The 23267-nt window shown below is 33.2% G+C and overlaps 1 protein-coding gene across 1 annotated transcript; it reads left to right on the plus strand.

Annotated features, from left to right (window-relative positions):
* Nucleotides 1–5226: 5226 nt before the first annotated feature.
* LOC129941601 (uncharacterized) lies at nucleotides 5227–7645 on the plus strand. Its single transcript, XM_056050273.1, has 2 exons — nucleotides 5227–5612; nucleotides 5696–7645. The coding sequence occupies exons 1-2, from the start codon at nucleotides 5463–5465 to the stop codon at nucleotides 7580–7582; spliced, it is 2037 nt and encodes a 678-aa protein (XP_055906248.1). The 5' UTR covers nucleotides 5227–5462; the 3' UTR covers nucleotides 7583–7645.
* The last annotated feature ends 15622 nt before the right edge of the window (nucleotides 7646–23267 follow it).

A 23267-nucleotide genomic window follows, 5' to 3' on the forward strand; every position in this document is an offset into this window, starting at 1 on the left:
TGTAAGCGAATCTCTGCACAGACGGACAAATGGATAATATAAAACAAAAACATCAAACCGGTACCGGTACTCCAGCTACACCGGCTGGCAGTTCGGCGGCAACGTCGGCTTTCGTTACTCCTGTGCCAAAAACCGGAGAAGGGTATGTGCCAAGTCACTGCCCATCTTCTAGTGCCGTACAGAATGTATCATTGGCGAAAACGCTTCCTCAGGTCAGTAGTGGAAAGTTCATGAATAATGATGAGAGTAAACCTCTCCAGGAAACTCCTAGTGGTGGTCTCCGTAGGGTGAATAACGACCCTGCCTTCACTACGAATACCGCCACCCAAAATAGGATCTCATATAAACAGCGGCGTTATGCGATGAGGATTCTAAAATCCCCTGGTTCAGCATTGGGGGATGGAAGTAATACCATCCGTAGCAAGACGCAAGAGTAGGCTAAACCCATCCTAGACAAAACCAATATCAGCTCCGACTTCACGTCAAAGCGACAAAAGGTCTTCAGAGGAGTCCACTCCTGTCCCTAAAAAGTCCAAAGTGCAGAACACCAGCACTCTCAATATTGTTAGACTACCTCTCATTAAACTTTTAAGTGATGTACTTAAGGAGCCCAAAAAGATCATAGTTGCGGTCATTGATAGGAGCAATATTGATGGCACGATTACCTCTGACCATTGGAAGATGGTGAAACTGGGGCTCTCGGCTGGTTTTCTCAAAGTCATGCTAAATTCATCAACTTCTGCTTATCGAGATGACGAAAGGAAGAGTTTGACACCTGGAGAAACCCTGTCATTAAATCTCGATTAAACAGACAGAAGCTATGAAATTTTGCGAAAAAAAAACTATTAACACAAGGACACAAGGCGTTAAGACAAGCAATAACAGGAATTCTTCCAAAATGTACATCCACAGAAACATCAGCAGAAGTTGATTTTCAAGACTAAGAAAAAACAGCGCGAAGTTTCTCTAAAAAAAGTAAGTACAAAAAAGTAAGGGTCTTCGATGGTAGTGGCAAGCATAGCGCTTATAAAATTAAGTTTGCCAATCATGAAAACACGGACGAGTATTTGTTGTTGAAAGCTTTTGCCCCATTAAGGCTTATTGATATGGATTCATGTGAATCCCTTTGGTAAAATGATTGGCCAGGTTCTATTTTAAATTGAAGACCCGTTAAATTTGTATTCAGAAAAGAATGTTCTCAGCTCGTGAAGGAAGAGGAGATTGTCATGCAAAATAAAATGTCTGAACTTTGCCCGTTAGCATAAGCATGCCTTAGTTCTCCCGTGCATTTCTTATGGGAGTAGTTATTATGGGCTTTTGATCTCAGTTTGCACAATTGGAGGAAAAACAATGTGAGGTGTACTCAGCCATTCAAAAAAGAGATTCGTTGAATTCAAAAATTGAAAAATGAATGTAATATTTGCTCTATGGTAATAACCAAGATTGACCAAACTTTAATTGAAAATGTGTGTATTATCTTACGAGTGATCGCAACAAGGAAAAATGATTTGATTGTATAGCTTGTTTAATAGAATAATTTAGTATTATATTAACAGATTAAATAAATATACCCCTGATGAAATAAGAAACACGAAATGTTGGGAAAGATAATGGGATACAACTTGTTTTTATTCGCATTTTCTTCATATAGGAAAACAGCCTTATCAAAAACAGAATAGTTACATGAAATGTTTGGTCAAATTCATCAAATTATTTAATTCCATTTGATAGAACAACGGATATTGAGATTTATTTTTAATACTTCTTCAAGCCAATTTGACTTGATACAAATCAACAATTCTTTTATTTGTTTTTATCGTGCCATACATTCCGCTACCAAACTTCAAGGCCTTGTTGTTCAAAACATCTAATTTTTCTAAATATATTTATACATTAGTAAGCAATGAATGAATGTCAATTTAGTTTCAGTTTGTCTTCTCTTACCATGAAGTGAGGCACTGTACAAAATAGAATTGCAATAATTGTATGACATAGGTAAGGAATGAGTTCTTACGAAAGTTCTTATTTATGAAATCAATGGGAACAGCAATGATGTTCCGAATCGGGTTCTCCACCAATTTGCCATATCTTCAGGAGTAGATGACACCCCAAAAAGTAGTCGTCCGCGCGTTGCTCACAATCACAACCTTTTTGTAAAAGTTGTTGCTTTGTTCCCCATCATATTATGTGTATGTTACTTAGATCTCGCCTTATAACCACTCGTTTCAGAGTTGAGTGAACGTATGGTGGGCTCCATAGGATACTCCAGTGATGTTATATTGCGAACTATGTTAAAATGCTCAGAGTGATGAATTCAGATTACTTTTCGACGCGATCTGTGTTTCCGAAACGTGGTTCTCTGCATCTGTGAAAGATGCAACATACATACATACAACATAGTCATCTTGTACGCTATTAGATCTTTAGATCATTTCTGTTGACACCTCGAGTCTGAAAAGTTTTTATGGTTAGATGCAAATTGCTTTTACTGTGGTACTCGAGAAATAAGCAAATTTTTCGAATGAAAAGATTTCTACCGTTGAAGAAGGTTATAACAATAAAAAGATATAAATTATGAGACATCATAGTTGTTCTACCCGTAGTACCCGTGGCATGATGGTTAGTGCGTTGGATTGTCATGCCTGAGGTCTTGAGTTCGATCCCTGCTTATGCCATTTAAATTGTAAGTCCCCTCCATTCCTGAAAACATTAGTCGCACACAGGAATGGTTAAGAGTTGTAAGTCACTAGGCCCTAGTTCTCAATGGACTGTTGCGCTACCCAATTTAGTTTACTTATTTATTGTTGTTCAAAGGGTCAAACTCAAACCATCAGCAAACTGGCTTGATTGATAGTCTCATTCCAAAGTGTACCATCTCGCTATTTTGTGGTAATATTGCTAACACAGTCTGAGCATTAGAAAAGGGAGGAAGAAAACGTTAGTTTTGAAGTCTTGGAAATGCAATGACTTGGAAAGACATAACGTGGTAAGGCATTTCACATTCAAGTAGTACAACCAAAGTTGGGCTTGAGGATATACTGACAATTCCTTAGGGCCCGAGCATTACGGTTGAATTACTTAAGGAGAGGAATGCAACTGGCTATTTCGACCTTACTCCATAAATAACAGTAAAAACGGGTGATACAAAAAACGATGTTTAAGCTATGCCAATGAACGAAAGATGATATCACCAATTAATTAAAATTCTGTCCAATTGGCTTAGGTGAATTGCACGAGCACCAACCCAGAGATGTTAGTTAACTCAACATCTTGCAACATTGTGTATGTGATAGTTTCACAAGAGGTGGTTGGCCATACACACACCGAGAATATCGAGATTTTTTGAACGACTGTCAAAAGTAGTACCATAGAGATGAAGAAGAGAGTTTAGTAAAGAGCTTAACAAACTCTCAATGAAGATAGATGGATTCTTCTTTGAGTCAACATACTACGTCTTTAAGAACAAAGGGATTAGCTCTCGGGAGCTCTAAATTGTAATCCCTAAGATTATTTTTTTTTTGGTCAAAATTGGAAAATTTTTAAATTCATAAGATAGCGTCAACTAAAGCAATGTCAAAAATGTCAATAGAAACAGTGCGTGCCACTATAAGTCAAAATATATTTTTAAATGAACTAATATGGCCAATTAAATAAATGTAGTTATTGCCTTATGGTTTTGTATACCTGCAACAGAAGAACTTATGGAGCGACTAGGTATTTCGTAAATACACTTTTTTTTAAATATTTAAGTTTGAAATAAAATTTGTACAGAACATGTTCCGATGGATTATTCAAAAAAATTACTGATTAAATCAGAAGCAAAAAGTACAAGCGTTAAAAATAACATAACAAGCTAGCAAAGTCCTTTTTTGGCGGCAGATATCTTAAAATCATAGAACATATTTCAGACAGTTGCCAAACCAGTGACTTCAAACAGGACAACCAAACGCTCGCGAAAACATTATATTTGAATTTTTTTGAGCCAGTTAAAAGATATCGTTGGTTATTGGTTTTTATCATTGAACATTTTTAAAATCGATAAGCAAGTTATATTTCTTATGATTGATATCAAGATAAAGCCAATAACCCTACGAATATATTTAGGGACCAGTTGAAGCTATCATTGAAAGCAATCATTGCTATTTTTTTCACAGGTTAGTTATACTCGTAGCTATTATTGAAAATATCTTTCATTGGACAAACATATCCTTATTGCAATCATTTAACGTTAGAATTGTTCATTAAAAGTAAAACTAAGTTAATATAACTGGTGCCTTAATTCAAATTAGGAAATTTTCAATGACAGCTATGACTGATGTGTCAAAAAATGTCAATGATGAAAACCAATGGGCAGGTTCAGGCGACATAAGGGACTTGAAAGTAAGTCAAGTTTCTATTATCTGATTGGCCAGCTGTTAAAAAATTGCCTTCCAATTAATTCAATTTCATTGGAAAATTGACTGGAAAGTTAGCCAAGAAAAATCTCACTAACTATCAAGTCAAGTATACTTATGTCAAGATGAAAGTTGATCATGTTTTTTCATTTAACTGAAAGTTGAACTTTATTACTTTGTGATTTATTTATATTCTTCACAATTCTTTTGTACGTTTAATGTAAAAATGTTCCTTATAAAATTGGTAAAGGAATAAGTAATATTTATTTATTTGTCTTTGCCTGAGAAGTTTTATTTATGGTTTTAATAGTTTCTGCAAGATCAACTGAAAGTAGAATTTGGTGAAGTAAAGTTTTAAAATTGAAGTTTATGATATTTTACCGAGTAACTAGTTGCCTTGGTCAAAATATACGTTCAAAGAAAGTTGTTGACTGCAAATGAACTTCCTTATGTTGTCAGAACCTGCCCAATGATAGCTATAACCTAACCCTAAATGCGCTGCTTCATTTTGAAAATGAACTTTTTATCATTGTATAAATATTTTGTTTGAAATAAACTGTAAGATGTTCAAAAATGAGATACAAAAACCTAACAATGCATCAGTCAATTTGAAAATACCAATTAACAATCTGATAAGACAAACACGAACTCATATCACGTGAAGTTTATTTTCGACTGAATACGTCCATTCTAAGTGAAAGAGGATGTTTTTTGAGAACTCTACTCTTTCTCCTCACACAATGAAATGTGAGATAGCAATTAAAAAACAATTTATATTACTGACCTTCTGTTCAACTAACCATCTGTCAACTTTTTTACCCCTACGCTCTTTCGCACAGCCACAGGGGCACAGCGGCGAAAGCGATACCGACAAAGCCACAGCACAGCTGACTGGCTGCAAAATTGCAAAGAATAAAAACTTTTTTCCGTGTTTTATCCGTCTCAAGTCTTTGTATTCAAAAATTTATTGTTTTAGTAATTTTATATATTTATTAATTGTATTTTTTGTACAATGTTGAACTAATTATAAAGTCAATACCATCGGGATCGGGAAGAGTGTTCATTGAAATGTGGGATAACATCTGTCGCTTGTGCTCAAGTCGGGGAGACTATGACATTTTCACAATAATCCCATCGTACTTGCATGCCAGTCCAAATGAGTTCCTTCTCTGGCAGCAACCCATCAACAAGCTCTTGGAGGAGACCACTGGTCTATCGGTAATTGATTTTCTGGCATTAAATATTGATTCTAGAAGTCTGATGTATCTAGGTATATGCATTTCTTGTGTTTTTTAATCTAGGTCAACGAAGATGATGGCCTGCCCCAGAAGATGTGTGCCCTGTGCATATCGTATCTCAAGCATGGTGCAACATTTCGGCAACAAGCCATCAACAATGCTATGAGCTTGAAAGCTGTGGCCACCCTCAGCGGACGGTGTAAGAATTCGATTCGCAAACGCGCAGCAAACATGGGAGCGGGAGGAGACAGGGATAGAGACTCGTACAATGATAAAGCAAGCGTCCTCATCACTGCCAATGACCTCATTTTTAGCGAAGAACGAAAGACTGACACGAATACCCTCGTGAACATTTTAAACAACCAAAGTTCCAAGCTAACGAAAAATGACGATTGCATAAAGAAACTCATGCAAATGACCGACAATAAGGTAGGAGTTAAAAGAACCAACAATCGTAGCATGCATCCCGATGATTTGGGTCCTGCTGTGGATGAAAACGACGAAGTTCTTGCTATGACTTACTTGAATCTTCTCTTTGAAAAAGACACCAACTCGTCGGCACGCAAGATGAAACGTTTAGCTCACCAGAAACCTCTGCATCGGCGTCCAACTGGAGACAACAATCTAGCTGCGATTTTCGACGAAATGAACAACACAAATAGTGATCCCTTAGGAGAGGAGTTTCAGACCGCTTCCAGTGATGAAAACGAAGCATTCGAACAAAAGAAGAATTTCTTTTCGTACAAAGAAAAGAACTTCGAGGAGGATGATGTGATGGATTTGGACGAACTCAAAGAGGCGAATATTACAATAAATATTCCCGAAACTTGCAAGGAACGAAAGTGTCGAGCATGCTTTAGGCGTTTCATGTTCGAAGAGTCTTACAAAGAGCACATGGACATGTGCATAGAATACAAATTTCTCCTCTTCATCGAGGAGATCAATCGCCTGCTCGACATTCGTCGGAGTAAAGCAGTGTCTCCTCATGAATTCATTCGGCGAATGATATTTTGCCTCCGTAAGACTTGTCAATGGTTAAAGTCTTCTTGTGGGGAGATTCTTCTTCCGGATTTATTGGTAAATGGTGAGGCTAAGAAGCGCCTGGACAGTGATGGGAAGAATTCCACAGCCGAGATATCATCGGGAGCTAATTCTGATGAGCCAACAGAGAAGTTCGCTCAAGAAGGGAACAAAACTGTAATCGAAATGAACAAATCACTCTCAGAGATTCTCAAACAAGATGTCGATTCTCTCTTAGTCCCTATCCCTGGCGAAGAAGTCAAACCAAATGATCCTTATTTACAATTTTTTAAGAATAATGCATTTAGTAAGAGTACTCCAGAGAGGAGTACAACTGACAAAAATTCTCTCCTTTGCCAAAATATCACAACGACGACAACAACAACAACTGACGAGAGCGATAGTCTGAATAAACCACGACCAGCAGGCGGCAAATTTGAAAATATTCTCAATCTAATCGATGGTCCTGCTACCGCTACGACGGGTGTTAACAAAAATTACAATTATCTTTTGCATAACATTGAAAAAGATCAACATGAATGTTCTCAAATAAGTTTAGACCCAACACCTAAACTAACATCGCAAGTAGCTCGCGATGAAAAATCAGATTTTTTCGAAAAGCTTAAAAACGCATCGCTTCTTCAATTCCATCAACAGCAAACCCAACAACAACCCCTTCCCAAAAAGAAAACAATAAATCAGACTAACGACTTATTCCCCTTGATGAATATGAAATTTAGTGCAAGATGCAACACCTGTAATACAGTATTTGAATCAGTTGCTTCACTGGAGGAGCATAACGCCAATTTCCATAATAGTCATTCAACAAAAGCATACGAAGAACATAAGAAAATTATTTCCCTATTCGAAGACGAAAATGATGATGATGTTAATGAGTCGATGATGAATGGTGGGAAGAAGCATTTCTGAACGACATTAAATATTTATGTACGTAGAATTAATTCAAAAAATATATATATGTAGGCATATATACATGCTGCTTTTTATTGTAATCAACTAACTCTAATTGCTAAAGCATTAAAATACTATTATTTTAAAGCCAAACAAAGGTTCTGACTCTTTTTTTCAGTATCTTACAGATTATTTTTTGGTAGTTTTAAATTTTCAAACTTAGTTTAATTTGTGATTCTTTAAACAAAAATGTTTATATTATTATTGTTACTTGTGTTAAAAATCGCTTGCGACGCTAATTGTCGCTGTATTGTTTCAGATGGTTCACCTAGGCGTACACGCACTTTTTATTCTGTTATTTTTCGAGCATATAAGTAAAATCTCATTTGGTTCACTTTCTATCTTACTGTTTTGTAATGTAAATATCAATAATTCATAACTTACGGTGGTGCTACAGTCCTGTGTGAACTAGCTCCTCACCTCCTTTTGCTTTAATAAGGGCCTCAATTCTGCGCGGCATACTATCAATGCATGATTTTACTGTTTCCTGCATTTATGGGTGGTGATTCCACACGTGAATTACTCTTTCAATACGTAACACGTTTTCAATTGGGTTCATATCAGGACTGTTTCCGGGCCAGTCCAACAGAGTAATGTTTTCTTCCCTCAAATAAGTTTTTATGCGCCGGGCTGTGTGGCATGAAGCTTCATCTTGCACAAAAATGTAACCATACATCCATTCTTGAACGTTAAAAAATATTGCGTATAATCTAATAATTATAAAAATTCTGCAGTGAGTCTAATAATATGGCCAGGGACTTTAGGTGCCTCCAATTGCTCACTCCAAGTTTGGTGAGGTCACTCTTTACTTGTGTACGACATCTAATCTACGGGCATTCTCTACTGCGCTGCCCTGTTTTAACAGACCGTACAGCCCGTCGTTCCATCTTCTCCTCCACTTACATGCTGCTTTGCATATACGGGACCATATATCACCAAAAGAACATTTCTCTTGAAATGACCCACGGTGCTTTCATCCGCTTTTGCCATAGTCCAAGCTTCTGCACGTTATGGAAGGACACGGATGATTCGGGTCTTGTAAAGTGAAACTTTAGTTTCTCGAGAAAGGCTTATACTACTTAATTGCTTTCTTGGCCCAAAGAAACAGCAGAGTAAGGCCATAACTATGAGTACCGAAACGAGTTTAAAAACTTGCGAATTCGATAACTTTGTATTATGAGCTTCGATTTTCTTATATTAAGTTTACTTTAAAAAACTTTATCGGACTTGGTCATCGATAAATTATCATAAGCGAGCGTTAACTAATTTAACGACTAAAAACGGTAAATAATTCTAACGAATCAAAATATTTAGTGATAAGAAGATGTTAAAAGTCGAATTGATTGTTCCTGAACACCGATTATTTTCAATAAATATGATTTAAAATCATGAAAATGAAATTTTTATTTAAAATAAAAATAAACCAGCATAGGTGTTCTTATATGCGTTTCGCCCCGAAGTAATGGTTGGGCTCAACAGAAGATGACCATTACACCTTGTCTTGACGCATATTTTCTCAAATAAATCGAGACTCCATATAATCCGAGCTACATAGAGCTACTGTGAATTATATATATGTAGCTCGCATTAGATTAGATTTAGATTTTTTATTTTTCAATAATAAAATTTACAATTAAAATTTTAATGAATGAAAAGTTATGGGTGTGGCATTGCCGTCTGCCCGATTGATTCGTTTAACATTTAAGGTTTATTTTTAGTTTTTTTTTTTTTTTCATTTCCATGATTTTAAATAAAATTTCATTTAAGACTGATGATATTGATGAAAATGAATCCTAAAATCGGTTCATCAAAAAGGAACCAAAAAGATTATTGTCAGGATTTTTCAAAAGAATTTAACACTCTTAGACCTCTGTTTCATGAAGGAAAAGATTGGTATAAGGTTTGTCGTGTTTTAGTTTCCATTAAGGAAGGTTTGGTTGGCTAAAACTGAAACAAAAAATTGCCAACAATAAAAAAATTCCACAGCTACTGGTGTAGGACCATACTGCCAGATGTCTTTGTCTCCTATGGAGCAAGCTGTGGGCAGACTTCTTAGTCTGAGCCAAGCAGGTAATTCGCAAGGTAATGGCTTTGGCATAAATTCACAGGCTCCACTTTTAACTGATGTAACACCCCATTCTGAAGAACTTCAAATAGAAATAAGTATCAACCTTGAAGCATGTGAAAAAGTTGAACGTGGCCTATTAAGGGCCCTAACATTCCACGTGCATATCCTAAGTTTCTTGTCCTTAAAATGTTTGCGTGGGTTGTCAACAGATTAGATTAGATTAATTCTTTATTATACAAAAAATGGTTTGCAAATTTCATTTCTTAAGAATAAGAGCATGGCTTTTTTACCGTCTGCTGATGTGACATTTTATTACAATTTTTAATATGAAGTGAACGATAAAAAAAGAAAGTTGCTTATAATATAGTACGAGTATCTATAAGTATTCTAAAATGGGTTATTCTTATTTAATTAAAAGTTAAGGTTGTGAGAAAAAAGATACATTTGTATGTTTATTGTTATTAATTTTACACTAGATTTTGATAGCGTTAACTCAATTTTAATATTTGAAACACAAAATTTTACCAATTTTGAAATGATTTGAAACACAAAAGTATTAACAATTTTAAATTATTTTATAAACAAAAATTTCACAATTTTTCAATTTTAAATTGATTTGGAACACAAACAAAATTCAATTTTTAAATGATTTGAAACCCAAAAATAGGATGCATTAAACTGTAGTAACTGGAATTTTTAAGGTAATTCTGGAGAAAATCTGCTCGATGAGGCATAGGTTTAAAACTAAAGCACGTGCTCTAAATAAGTAGCTTATAATTTCAGCCGAGTATTCATTACGAAAATAGTTAATTTCTGAAGAAATTTGGTGATTGAGATTCTTATAAGTGCTCCTATAGTCCGGTCAATTTAGACATTTGACCCACGACAAATTCAGGGGAAGCTGAAAATTCTTAAAATTGTTTAAATTATAATTATAAACATTGTCTTAAAAGTCCCAACCGATCCCATGTAAGGAAAAAATTTTAGCGGGGTAATAAGGTCCAAAAAATGAGTTTTTCGCGATTTTCAAAATTACCCCAGACATAATTTGTAGATCAGGGAATTTCCTATAAAAAAGGTATCAATAATTTTTTCCCTAAAAGCCACCGCTTCTGAGATATAACGATGCAAAAAATTGTGATCGGTTGGGACTTTTAAGACAATGTTTATAATTATAATTTAAACAATTTTAAGAATTTTCAGCTTCCCCTGAATTTGTCGTGGGTTTACTGATTTTTTGGTCTAATTTGACCGGACTACTAGACAATGTTGAATTCGCTCTGGATAGATGTTGGTTATAAATCTTTTCGTCTATTTTCGCAGTAACCTCCGCAAACATACCCTGCCATTCATCAACATTTGATTCCAATAATTATAGATGAGCTGCATGAGAATGAGCTTGTTTATTTCAGTCCTTGAATGGAGAAGCGATTTTGCAAAAGTCTTGTCATGATAGACTTGTGAAGACTTGTTCCATTTCTTCTCATGACCCTTATCAAATAATCGTAGTTGGCTTTTAGATTTCTTTTGTACAGAGGCATTATATCAGATTCCACATAGATAGCATAGTTAGGCGTTGAGTTAAGTAGTCTGAATACAAGTGTTGACCGTAGCATGAAAAGCACGGTATTTTGACGAGAGATCGATATCTTGGTTTGCAAAGAACATAGTCCATCGTACTCAAGGCTAGTTTTGCTTCATTACTTTTTTGAAAAATTGATATTGTGTGTAATCCAAACACCCAGCTAATTAAATTCTTGAAGAACGTCGATGTTTACATTTTTGAGAGACCATTTTTTAACGGGTTGTCTTCTCATTTGACGTGCTTCAAAAATCATCACCTTCGCAAAATGTATTCAGCCTATTTATTTGTCATTGTAGAGTGTAAGAGTTTTCAGCGAGTAGTACTAAGTCATCAGCATATAACAGAACTTTAATTTATATATCAGCAAACGATATCTCTCCTGGGAGTATATCACAAATGACGTGAACAAACAAAACAAAAAGTAATGGGCTTAAAATACAGCCCTGTGGAACACCTGCAGTTGTTTCAAACCATTCTGAGAAGTCCGTTCCATTCCATACAGATGCACTAGATGAAACAAGAAATTAAGAGTACATAGTCTAAAATTTACGTGAGATTCCTATCGTTAAAAAGCTTGTAGAGCAAAGCCAGTCTGTTAACTTTGTCAAATGCTGCCTTGAAATCTACGAAGCAAGCGTATATTTTTTTCTTTCTATCAATGGATTTTCTAGCAATGCTTGTCAAAGCAAATATTTGATCCACGGTTGAGAAGCCCGACCGAAAACCAGCTTGGACCATACTTAAAAAGTTTTCTTCTTCGATCCATTTGGTAAGCCTTTCGTCGAATCGAAGGAAGAATCTTCCGCAAAGTGCTTAAAATCGAAATTCCTCTGTAATTTTCCGGTAGGGTGGCATTACCGCTCTTGTAAATTGCAAAAATAACTGCTTTGGTTAGGTTGTGTGGCACATAAGAATCGCTGCATAGTCTGTTGAGGTATATGATAGCAGGTAATTAAACTGTGCTATTTTTGTAGAATTCTACTGGAATTCCATCTATGCCAGGAGTTTTTATGTCTTACATCTTATAAAGTGAAGAATCGAGTTCAGACAAAGATATTGGACAATCCAGGTCATTAACTACAACCTCAAGTAGCACAAAATTGCAAAATACACCAATATATTTGGGGTATATTTTACACTTTCGTGATATACATTTTGAATATAAAAAATACACCACTTTTTGGTGCAATATTTGAACATTTAATTTCGATTCAGTGTAAATTATACCGCGTCACCGTTTAAAATTTGCACCAGCTGTGTAAAAAGTATACCGAATTTTGGTATTTAAATTGTGCTAGTGGTATACAAATTGTTCTGGTAACTAGAATAAATAATACTCAAGAGGTGTATATTATGTTCTAAAAATAAGCTCAATTCTTACACCTCAATGGTATACAATTTACACCACTTTTGGTTGAAATCTTTCCCAAGAGCGTGAAAAATACACGATGATTTGATATATTAAATATACCATTAGTGTAAAAAATTCAAAACTCAGAATTTATTTTGAAACAAAATATACACCATGATTTATTTCCTGATGGAAAATGTATATAAAAGAATTCCGATCTTTCTATGATTCTAATACATAATATGTGCGCAATAAAATCAGTAATTAATATGAATTTGAGTGTCTCATTTCAAAACGAAGTACATTCTGTCGACTGATTTTCGGACGTACCCCATCTAAAAATCGAGCGCCTTAATAATTTTACTTAATTAAAGCTTTCTAAATGGATTTGTGAAAATTAATTTTTCAAAATTCATAGTTTTTTGGTTATTCTCATTTTTTTTTAAAAACGTGCTGTTGAAAAAGTGTCGGAAATACCAAAAAAGGGGAATTATTCACTCGAAATATATAATAAAACAATTAATCATAGTCTTCATTTTGAAGATGGCGGCCAGTGCAATCTCATGTTTACCTAAATATTTTTTGAAAAATATGGCTGCCGTGTAAAAAATACACTGATTCCTGAATCTAGAGAATAAAATGCACTAATTTAGAAAAACAAGAAAAAAATACACTACTTGAGACAATTATATGCCATCTTCTATTTTCGGTACATTTATTTTGCTGAAAACTGTGTAAAATATTCACTCATGTGTATCAATTTGAAAAAATGGTATAAAAAAGCACCAAGTCAAAGGAGAAATGAAAAAAATGCACCATTGTGCAAAATATATACAGGAATATTTTTCGCTATGTTTAATATATTCTAAATGGTGTAGGAAATGTCTAAAAGTTTATTCAAAAAAAAAAACAAAAACAAAATTGGTTCATAAGAAGTAAAAATATTTATTAATATTTAGTCACATATGAAGTAGAAAAATATTTATTTATATTAAGGTACATAATATGTAACTGCATTAGTAATTTTTAAGTTTTAATTTTAAGCTTTAGGTCGCAATATTCGACACGGCTCCCACTCACTAGCATCGCTCAAATTTGCCGGAAAATCTAATTGGCATTGCTTTTTCTGATTTTTTTTTAAGATCTCGGCCAATTAATATAGTTTTTCTTGTACCAATTGAATGGTACGGCCTCGACAAACTGTGATTTATCCTTTTCCTCGCAAATATGTTGGTTTCGTTAACCATGTTTTTATTAAAAAAATATTTGCTTAAGTTGATGTTGGCAAGACAATTGACTGAATATATGAGACGATATATTTAAATTCTATGTTTGGTGTATGGAATGGTGCAAATTCTACCAAAATAGTGTATTTATTAGACCCATTCTGTGTTGTGTACATATTTCACCAAAAAAGAGTATAAATTACACCTCTTCCCTGTGTGGTGTATTCATTCAAGTATATTCTACCAAAATAGTGTATTAATTACACCCATAGTTATGTGTGGTGTTTTTGTCTATACCAAACTAATGAGTGTGTTTAAGGTACACCAAACTCTCTGTAAAAAAATAAACAATGCACGAGATGATCTTTCTTTACAACATATATTATATTTCAAATAACTTTTTTTTTTAGTGAAAAAATATACCTAAATGTCAACTAAATGTATAAAACATTATAATGTGTGAATTAAAGGGAAAAAGACGCCTTTTTTAGCGTTAAAAGATTGTTTATTTTCTCTACATTCCATATGATATGGATGTAAACAAATAAGTTTGCATTTGATACGCGCAGCAGGATATTCTTTCAGGATAACACTTCAAATAATTATTAAATTTTGAGCTACTCATTTTTGTTAATTATCAATAATTGTAGTGTGAACACGTTAACAATTCAATGGAGACTGAATATATTCAGTCTAAGTTAAATAATATTTTCATATTTATTTTTCACACCATTTGGTTCAGTGTATTTAAATTCCACGGGGTTTAAATCTTCCACCAAAATATAATTGCCCATTTCAGATAGTGTATTTTATCTACTAAATATAGTGTAAAAAATATACAACTTTGGTTTGTTTCAGAATCGAATAACTTTATGCACCATTAATGGTGTATTATAAAAACATCTAAGAATCAGTTTATTTTGTACACCGAATTTACAAAAAAATGATAAAATTTTGCACAGAAAAGTCAATGGTGTATTTTCATTACCGGCACATTTTGAAAAATACACCAAAATATTAAATGTTTTTTAATTTTCTCAGTTTTGCACCAAAATTATTGAACTTACACCAAAATATGCACCAGTGTGCTACTTGAGACGTTGATCACGAACGTTATTTCAGAATGTTTTTGAATTCCGATAGCTTTTTAGCTAGATGTTTCAAGTACTCTTTTCTTTTAGATGCACAGAGGGTTTTGTATTCCTTGTTTACCCGAAGGTAGATGCCTTGTTGAAAAACAAGGCATCTGTAGATTTATACACAATTTCGGTCAATTTCGGATGTTGGTGGAGAAGGCAAGGAACTGCAGTTGTAATTTAAACGAGATTTGTAAAGATGATCATTACTTTCTTTCCATTTGAGCTTGAGAATTTTACTTGGAATTCTTTGGTTAGCTTCCACCGGAAACATAAATTCAACTTGTATGAGTAAATGAGCAGACAAATTTGCTACACTCACTTTGAAGTCTGCACATATGTAATTTAAGCCAGTCTTACGAGACTGCACATATGCCAATAACTGACTGTCCATAGCTACGAATAAATGTGAATTCTAACACGGAATCACTTTTGGTTGCTCCATTAAGCACGAATAGTCCAAGAATTTCAAAAAAACTCAATAAGGAGCCTCCCATTGCGGTTCAAATTTTTATCTTTTGTGTTTCTTATTTCGAATAATGTATTTTGAGTAAAAAGGTTCTGAATAGATATATTCTGATAATTTCCAATCTAAGCATTAAGGTCTCCAATTATCATAATGTTTTCCAAATTTAAATTATTCACAAACAGCCCTATTACGGTTGTCAATTATCAATACGCTAGTTGACATTTTTCAATGAAATTGATGAATGTCACCAATCAAAATTTTTGATAAACTGTAAACGCTCTTCAGAAATTAGATTTATTGTGAATGATTCAAATTGACAGCCTTGGTATTATGGTTGTCAGAATATTTGTTGATTATCAAATTTTCAGTCAATAACAAATTCCTTGTTGATAAAATATTTTACGGATCGCGTAAGCCAAAAGCATGTCTCCTATTGAACTATTTTTCGGTGAAAATGAAATTGAAGAAAAAAATACTTTGGAGCAAGCAAAGATTCGAAGAAAACTACGCGATGCTTCAGATCCGATGGATTTGGCTGAGCATATGTATGTATGTAGATAAAAGAACTTTTTTAGTTACATTACTTGGCTCGCTTTTAGTTTCATTCAAAACTTTAGACTTTCGAAAGAAGCCTTCCTTAATGTATTTTAAGATATCAACAAGTTAAAACCAACGAAAATACAACAATCCATCCCAAACATAAATAGGCACTGTTCACAATAGATTTTTGATCAACTCGCGTTCATAATACCAATGTATCAATTAATTGACAAGATGCTTCAATTGTCAATTAATTGATCTTTGACAACCGTAATAAGGCTAAAAGTCTATTAAACCTTCAAAATCATTCTGCCCGTTATTACAGTTTACATACACGGGAACTATTGAATATTTTGATTTAGCAATTATTGAAAATTGAAAAACAGGTCTGTTTTCTATGTTTATAAGTTGTACAAATTCATTTAAAGTTTTTAATTGTTGTCAACAGCAAATCCATCCTTATCCGAGGCAATTGATGATAAAACTTGATTTTTTATTGACGTGGTCAGGAAGTCACCTTGACGGACTCATAAAATAAGCAAGCGTTCGGAAATGGGTGCATTCACTAATGTAACCACTACGTAGAGAATACATTCTGATTAGCTACTTCCAACTACAAAATGAGTTAAAATTTCCCCTCCGACGCACGTAGTGCAAACATTTCGGCTATAAAGTTAGTGGATAATGATTTTGACGTTTCACAATCAGCTTGTCGGGAAAGACACAGGAATTCAAAATGAAATAAATTGTTCAGTATTTAAATACAAATATAAATCACTCAAATTGTGTCTTAAATTTGATTGTATTGAATTTATGTTAATTAATTAATGTTTTTTATTTTACATATTTGAATTTGTCAGTAATATAACAGTTCCGGACTCACAAAGCTTTTAAACTTTGACTACGTAGCCACTAGATTTATGAATGCGACCAATCTGTTTCTTCTTTTCCATTATAGGATATTTTACATCTTAGCAGGTGTATTTCAATACCACTTATACGTATTTTTGAATTGTTTGAAGAAAATTTCCAGCTCATACATTTGGACTATTTTGTGAGTTTCTGAGTGATTTTAAAGGGCATGTGACCTTTTTTATAATACGATCGCATTTTTGTCACATCGCCACACCATTCATCAATCATCCGTTGAAAGAACACTAACCTACATATGTAAATTATTTATAAATTTAAAAATGAACAGTAGCACTCGTAATAATTCTTTTTAGAAGATAAAATTGAAGCATACACAATACAAAAAAAAAAAAATATAATAATAGGAAATCCTCGAATATATAATTTTATATTTCTATTCTAGAAACTACCCCTAAACACAATTAACCTATGGGACAATAATAATCATCAATATTTGAAGGTAACAGGAACAACCATGGGCATATAACTTCCATGTAGGTAAACCTATTCTTACAATAGACCTACCCTTATTTCCTATACTCAAAGGGTATGACAAGTTAGCAACAACCATCAGAGAGGTTCTTTATTCATCAGAAGTAAATATTCGTTACAATCCCTTGGTGTTTAATGTTATCCTTTTTCTAAGAGAATCGAAAATACAAACTCCCGTTGCGTGTTTGTTACCAATGCATTAGATGCCGTATCCCGGGTACAGCCCTGCAGCTAATCTCATTATATCTACCCTTAAGAAAAGGCAATATCCTAAAGGTGACCTTTGAAAATGAAAATGCTGTACTTAGGAACAATTTTGAAGTTGTTTCTTTTTCTATAAAATATAAAAGTTACTTAGGAAAAGCTATGTCTGGTTTTACATTGAACTAAATCCATATAGGTTGCTCTAAATGAACATAAATAACGGACCGTTTAAGTACCCGATATTTAACGGGTGTTTTTTAAAGTTGGCCCCACTACTTTAACTGGTGGCCATTTTGTAAGCTGTTAAGCTCTTATTTTTAGTTTTGTTTGGGATTTTAAGAATTTAAGCCACATCATCACCTAGGACGGCTTAGATTTATTGAGGGCCCCACACAAAGTTGTCGTTGATCCCAATTTTCATGAGCGAATTTTGTTTAGCATTGAAGCTTACTTTTGATTGAATGAATACGCTAACGATATTTGGAGGGATATTATTCCTCAAGTGCATGGGGTAAAACACCTTAACATTCACATAAACTTATTGTTTAGTGTACTTTTTAGATTGGTGAAATAATTGGTCCGTACTTAATTAAAAACGATGCTGGTGGCTGTCAATGGCAACCGGTAGAGCCAAAACTGATTCATCGAATGAAACGTTTGGTTAGAAAATAGTTCGATGTTATTCGGACTTGTCAATTAGATTCCAAGATCGTGCGATTTATCTTTGCTTGACCATTTTCTAGGGGAGTCCATGTTTTTTCCTAGTACGCTAATTCTTAATTTGTCAATACTGCGTTGAAAGTTGGTCGATGAAAAAGCCAAATATACTGTCTGTAGTTCTATACCTAAAAAAAAACAGTCGTTAACTATAAATTAAACTTATGAGTATGTAATCCAATAAATATTTTTGGAAGGTTTTTTGACAATTTCTCCCAAGGTCAGTTCTGAAAATAAAAATAGATATGGATCATGCAACAAAAGGAGCTTCGCTTGCGGCCAATAGCTTTCTTTTTTTTAATCAAGGTCTGTCAAAACAGAAATATTCACTGTTTATGCATTCCATGGTGCAAAATAAATTGATTTATTTTTGATCTAAGATCTGAGTTTTTCGGTAGATTTATACCTCTGTGCAATTTAATATTAGTGTACCTACTAATTATAAAATAAAAATGTTTAGCTGTAAATTTGAAAGCACTACCGCACTTGTTAACACGCACACGAAGACGCACTAATAAATACAATAATTGAAATAGTAGTGGGAACAAATAATAGTGTTATTTCTTTTACAATTTTGAAAAGCAAAGATCGCATGGTTTACATGACTTGTATATTTTATTTTCAAACGTAAACCAAATTGAACTTTCAAGTAAGTGGTGGTAAAAATGTATGTTTAATTTATACAATAACTTCCTAGTCGAAGTTCACAAAAATACGTGAGATTAAAAAAGTCCTACTCATTCCATTTTATATATATACGAACAAAACTGATATTTAAGTAACTCGAGAACAAATTGACGGACGGACTTCAAAAGTATTTCGTTTCCTAAATTGCTTTATCTAAAAATATTTTACAGATTAATTTGTGATCGCTACCTACTTTACGATAAAAGGTGTTTCAATCTTTCAGCCCTATTATAATTGTCAACTAGTAGATACTTGATACATTGAAATATTTTTTATGCATTGGTTTTATGGCTATCAACTATCAACTTGTTTGATAAACTGTGAATTGTATGATTATTGTGAATGATTTTTCGATACACTTGGTATCACGGATATCAAAAAATAGATTCGTATCAATTTTCATATCGACCACAAATTCTTTGTTGATACGTCTCAAATTCTTTTTAATTTAGAAAAATAATAATAAAAGGTATAATAATAATATGTATATTTTTGCATGCAAAAATCATTCAAAACAAATCAAGGAGCGTGGGAAACGACTTTAAAATTGGTACGGCACAACCAACAGTGTCAGTCGTTCTTAGTGAATTGCTTGGTGTATTGGGGAATTATATTTGTCCAAAATTGATTAAATTTCCATACTCCCAAAAAGAAGAACGTAGGGCTTAAATTTATTTATTTTTTAAAGAATTATTTTCTTTAGTGGCCAACAAAACAACAAATACTTCACACGTGAAACGTTAAAAAAAAAAAACAAATAAAACTCATTTACAATAAACTTCTTATAATCATTCACAATCGGTCTAAAATTATCAGTTTATACCAACTTATAAAATAATTGATAGAAATTATCGAATATCAAATTGATACTCATAATGAAGCTGTTTATTTGTGTACAATTATATCAGCTACAATATGATAGAATTGCATTGTACCTATACAACTTTTTTCAGGACGACCTATAGTGTTTTTGGTAATTTGCAAAAAGGTGAACTCGACGTCCTTTGGCCTTCCCTAAAATCCAAAATGAAACGAATTTCTAGATAGTCAGCCCTATTATGGCTATCAACTATCAATTATTTGATAACTGATAACTTCTATCAATTTATAGATAATTTGGTATTATGAGTATCAAATGATAATTTTCACCCATTGTGAATACTAATCAATATACGATTGTGAATAGGTTTGGTTTGGTGTTTGACGTTTGTCATTTGTTTTGAGTTCTTGTGTTTGGGTCTATAAATATGGCCTTCAAACAAAGATTCTAGTGAAGGCATTTCGTTCTCCAATATTCAATAAAAACTACAAAAAAACTTTTATAAATCGTATTTAAATTACAATTCTTTACCATTTACGAATATTTGATACATTTGTCAACGAAGATTTTGTAGCTGATAGAATATTTGATAGGTATCATTATGTTTGATAGCCGTAATACCGAGCTTATCAATAAAGCTATTCACAATAGATCTTTTAATTCACTATTTATCAAAAATATTGATAATTATAATATCATAATACTGATTCAGTAATTTTGGTAATAGTTATCAACTATTATGAAATACCGTGTTGACATTTGGTAACCATAGCTCTCCACCAAAATGCAGCTTTGTTGACGAATTTTTTAATTTTTTTCATAGTAAGGCCAGTTTTTTTTTTTGTTTTGTTCTTTTATTTTTATTTCCTAATAATATATTTAACAGAATTAGTTTCATAGATTAACATGCATGGCTTCTAAGCTGTCGGTCGAATTATTAGGTCTACGCATGACTTTAAAAATATAGTCTGCGTTAGCTTTAAGGTTTTTTAAGTAAACTGGAGGCAGGCCAGATTCAATGTAAATCAGCCTTATCACAGGCCCGTCGTAATAGATAAGTAGTACGAACCCCGAATAATTGTATCATTGGTCCCGTCGTACTAAAAAAATTTGCTACGAAATTCGGAGTTCGTGAAAATTGGTATCACTAGCCCCGAATGAATAGGAAGTTTGGCAGTTTTTTCTACGAACAATTATTTTGATCGGAGTTTTTAAAACGAACAAAAAATTAAGCTTGCGAAAATAAATTAAATAAAAATAAAATATATGAAAAGAATCATGTAAGTTTTACTATTGTTTTAATGTGAAAGTGATTACCTATGTTTTTTTTATTTTTTTTTTGAAGGGCAAATAAAGTTATCACAAATAAAATTCAATTCGAAAGGCTTTATGAAAAGTCTTCAAGAAAAACTTGAAATTGCCCAAGGATTTTCAAAAATCCCTAAGGAGGAAGTGAATTCGTTTTGGGAGGCAGTAAAAATAGAGTTAAATAGTTAAAGACACACCTTCTAAGGAAAAGAGTAAATTGAATAAATTATTCCAAACTTTTTTATAATTTAATTTAATTCTTAAGTGTGGTTAGATTGAAAGGCATAAATCAAGAGGAAAATGGTTGAGAACAAAAAAGAATGCAAATCTACAGATGACGGAGCAAATAGAATGCATTTTTTTAGCAGTCTCGAAGAAAGTGTCATAAGAATGAATGAATTTTGTGCAGCGGAATAAAAGATCCACAATCTTTTGGATTCGAAAATTCCTCCGAGCTTTAGAATGAAATGAACCTTGTGAAGATAACTTACTTGCCGATGTTTCGATGTCATCAGACGTAGTTGATGTGAGAAATGTTTCAAGGTGTCTTCCAACCACTTCGCGTCAATCATATGATTCATCCAGTCTTCGTGTATTTTCTTCATTTATTGCAACGACAATACTATCAATTTTTAAAGACAAAAACAAATAAAAACAAGAACAAATCGAAAGATGAAAAACGAACTTTTTTTAATTTTCTTATTTTGACGCATATCAGCTGATTTTAAAACCGAAATTAGTATTTCTGTGTGCCAATGCTTTCTTGAATTCGTTCGGGGCTTATGATGTAAATGTATTCGTATTCGTAGCGTAACACAATTTTCGGGGACTCGCTACGAGGGACTCTGTGATAGGGGTGAATAGCTTAGTTTGGTGTATTAGAAGGGAGTCTCAAAATACGTTTGAAAAACTACCGTTGGACTAATTCGATTACTTCTAATCCCTTGTATCCATAAACTTCATTAGCATATAAGAGAGAACTTTTGATAGTTGTCTCAAATACTTGAAATTTAGTCGACGCATCTATAGAGTTACTTTTGAAGAAGTTTGACCACATATACAAATGATAACTGCTTTTGCTAACTTCGCTTTGTCTTTAAAATTACCTTCAAGATTTAAGTTATGTATGTGTTTTAGTAGATCCTAGGTATTTGTAATCAGTCACTACTTCTATGTTTGAGCCATCAAGGTGCCAGTTGCGATTAGTCCTGTTACTGATGTTTTGAGATCTACTAGTAAAAACCATTATCTTTGACTTTGAAGTATTTATTTTAAGGTCCCAAGTATCGCAATATTGTTTTAATTTGTTATTCTGGAGCTGCAAAGTGTCTGGGTTATCGGTTAGAATGACAAGGTCATGTGTATATAAAAGCACCTTGATAAGTTCAAATCCAAAAATAACATCACCTGGAATTTGATCTTCAATATCATTGATGAAGAAGGAAAAAACTAAGGGACTTAAAATGCAACCCAGTGGAATTCCCGTTTGAGATTTAAATCGATTTGACAATCTCATACCAATTTTTTGCTACTGAACTTGTATTTGATATTAGTATATATTCTTATAAACTTTGTAGACAAGCCTATACTGTTAATTTTAAAAGTAGTAATCTACTGTTTATAGTGTCAAAGGCGGCTTTAAAATCTACAAAAAATAAATAGAGAATTAGAGATTCTCTTTCTTATCAATAAAACGTCTAGCAACACTCATTAGAGTAAAAATTTGATCTATTGTAGAGAGATTTGCTCGGAACCCGCTTGGAAACAACTTATTTTATTATTCCTTTTAACCCAGGAAACAAGCCTTAGGTACAGTAAGACCATTTTTGTTGTATCTAATTTTAATGGACTATAAGGATCTGATGCAAATGTGACAGGTTTCTTTTGCTTTCTTAATCAAACCTAGGATTTCAACAAAGTCGTATTTGGCATCAATGCATTAAAAAATATTTAAATTTATTTTTTCGGGTGCTTACAAATTTACTTAACGTACTTTTGTTATTACGGATAGAATCAAAAGGATATTTCTAATTGAATTTTCCAACAAAAACCTCAGATTTTTTAAAAAACAACTTTTGCCTTTTTTCACACTCCATTATTTGTATCTAAAAACAAAGTTCTGTAGGTA

This window comes from Eupeodes corollae, chromosome 1, assembly GCF_945859685.1.
Source record: "Eupeodes corollae chromosome 1, idEupCoro1.1, whole genome shotgun sequence".
NCBI lineage: Eukaryota > Metazoa > Arthropoda > Insecta > Diptera > Syrphidae > Eupeodes > Eupeodes corollae.

Bases quoted from the DNA above. Each gene is read 5' to 3' on its own strand.
- LOC129941601 (XM_056050273.1), top strand. From the start codon at position 5,463: ATGTGGGATAACATCTGTCGCTTGTGCTCAAGTCGGGGAGACTATGAC. The intron at 5,613-5,695 runs GTAATTGATTTT...TTTTTAATCTAG, and splicing joins AGGAGACCACTGGTCTATCG to GTCAACGAAGATGATGGCCT.